General features: G+C 35.7%; 1 protein-coding gene across 1 annotated transcript; it reads right to left on the reverse strand.

Annotated features, from left to right (window-relative positions):
- Nucleotides 1-349: 349 nt before the first annotated feature.
- On the reverse strand, nucleotides 350-1,291 carry LOC100488830 (olfactory receptor 6N1-like). The gene has a single exon (XM_002934319.2). It carries the CDS (start codon nucleotides 1,289-1,291, stop codon nucleotides 350-352), a length of 942 nt encoding a protein of 313 aa, XP_002934365.2.
- Between the last annotated feature and the right edge of the window lie 294 nt (nucleotides 1,292-1,585).

Here is a 1,585-nt window from a genome sequence, read left to right on the forward strand (position 1 = left end):
GGCTACTGTAAGTCGTTTCACAAGTCATTTCTTTAAACACATACTCATGAGGATGGCAATATCATTTGCGCAATTCGAATTTCACTGCGATGTGCAAAAAAAGGAAAAACAGACACAGCAGTGCAAAACTGAAGCTTTTATTGTGAAAAAATATGTGCTGCGCAAACTTTATAAATGACCCCCATTGTGTGTTATTATTATTATTATTATTATTATTAACATTTATTTATAAAGCGCCAACATATTCCGAAGCGATGTACAATAAGTGGGTAGTTATAATATGTTTTACTTTGTAATTGTATTTCGAGGTTGTTTTCTATGAGTGTTGGAAATTTAGGTACTGTAGCTGTCAGCTTGTATGACATTTAACCCTTTGTAGAGTCCTCCATAAAGCTTTCTTTATCTCCTTGTTTCTTAAGCTGTAAATTATGGGATTTAACATTGGGGTCACTACTGTGTATAACAGAGAAAGAACTTTGTTGATCTCTAAAGGGAAACTAGACATGGGCTGCATATAAATACAAGTAATTGTTCCATAATACATAATAACAACAATCAGATGTGAAGCACAGGTAGAAAAGGTCTTTTTTCTCCCACTGGATGTGGGTATTCTCAAAATTGTCAAAATAATGAATATATATGAAATAACTGTAAGAAGAAAGGAGCTAAAGATTAGGCCAGATGCTAAAATAGTTATTGTGGCTTCTGTCAAATAAGTTCTACTGCAGGACAGTCGGAGAAGAGGTTGAGCATCACAATAGAAGTAGTTGATTGAATTTGGTCCACAGAATACCAACTTAGATATCAAGGTTACAGGCAGGACTGGAGAAAGGAAGCCACCCACCCAAGACCCAGAGGCCAGCTGGAAAGATTTCAAGTTTGTCATTAGTGCAGAGTAATGTAATGGTTTACAGATGGCAAGAAACCGATCGTAGGCCATGACTGTGAGAAGGTAACACTCTGATGCTCCAAGCGAGCTGAAAAGGTAAAGCTGAATCATGCAGCTGTTGAACGGAATACGGTTACTGGATGTCACAAAGGTTGAGAGCATTTTGGGAATTATTACTGAAGTGTACAAAATTTCCATTGCAGAGAGATGGTTTATAAATAAAAACATTGGAATCTGCAAATTACAATTCAGAATTATCGTCAAAAAGATTAGGATATTACCTGTGACTGTGAAAAGGTATATCAGTAGAAAAACCAAGAAAAGGACAGGGTAGAATTTCTGTAGGCTTGGAAAACCCAACAGGATGAATTCATTTACCACTGTGTTATTTGTATGGTTCATTTTTTGCTACTATAAATGGTAATAGAATTGAGTATATATTACCCAATACAAACTCTTCTTTTTATCTTTCTGATAAAAACTGTTGTTTCAATTTCTTTAATCAGTAGTAATATGAAAGACGTGAGGTAGATTTGCTAATACTGATGCTTGTACCAATACCTTGTGGTGCAAAAATATGAGAGAAAACCTTACACTTTCTTATAGAGACAGTCCTCTTCTGGGGAGATATGCAATACCTGTGCAGCACAATAGTCTGGTAAAGTTGATTGCCTACTGTTTGTAGCACATGTCTAG

This window comes from Xenopus tropicalis, chromosome 1 (assembly GCF_000004195.4).
Source record: "Xenopus tropicalis strain Nigerian chromosome 1, UCB_Xtro_10.0, whole genome shotgun sequence".
Lineage (NCBI taxonomy): Eukaryota > Metazoa > Chordata > Amphibia > Anura > Pipidae > Xenopus > Xenopus tropicalis.

Coding starts and splice junctions, on each gene's coding strand:
- LOC100488830 (XM_002934319.2), bottom strand. CDS start 1,291: ATGAACCATACAAATAACACAGTGGTAAATGAATTCATCCTGTTGGGT.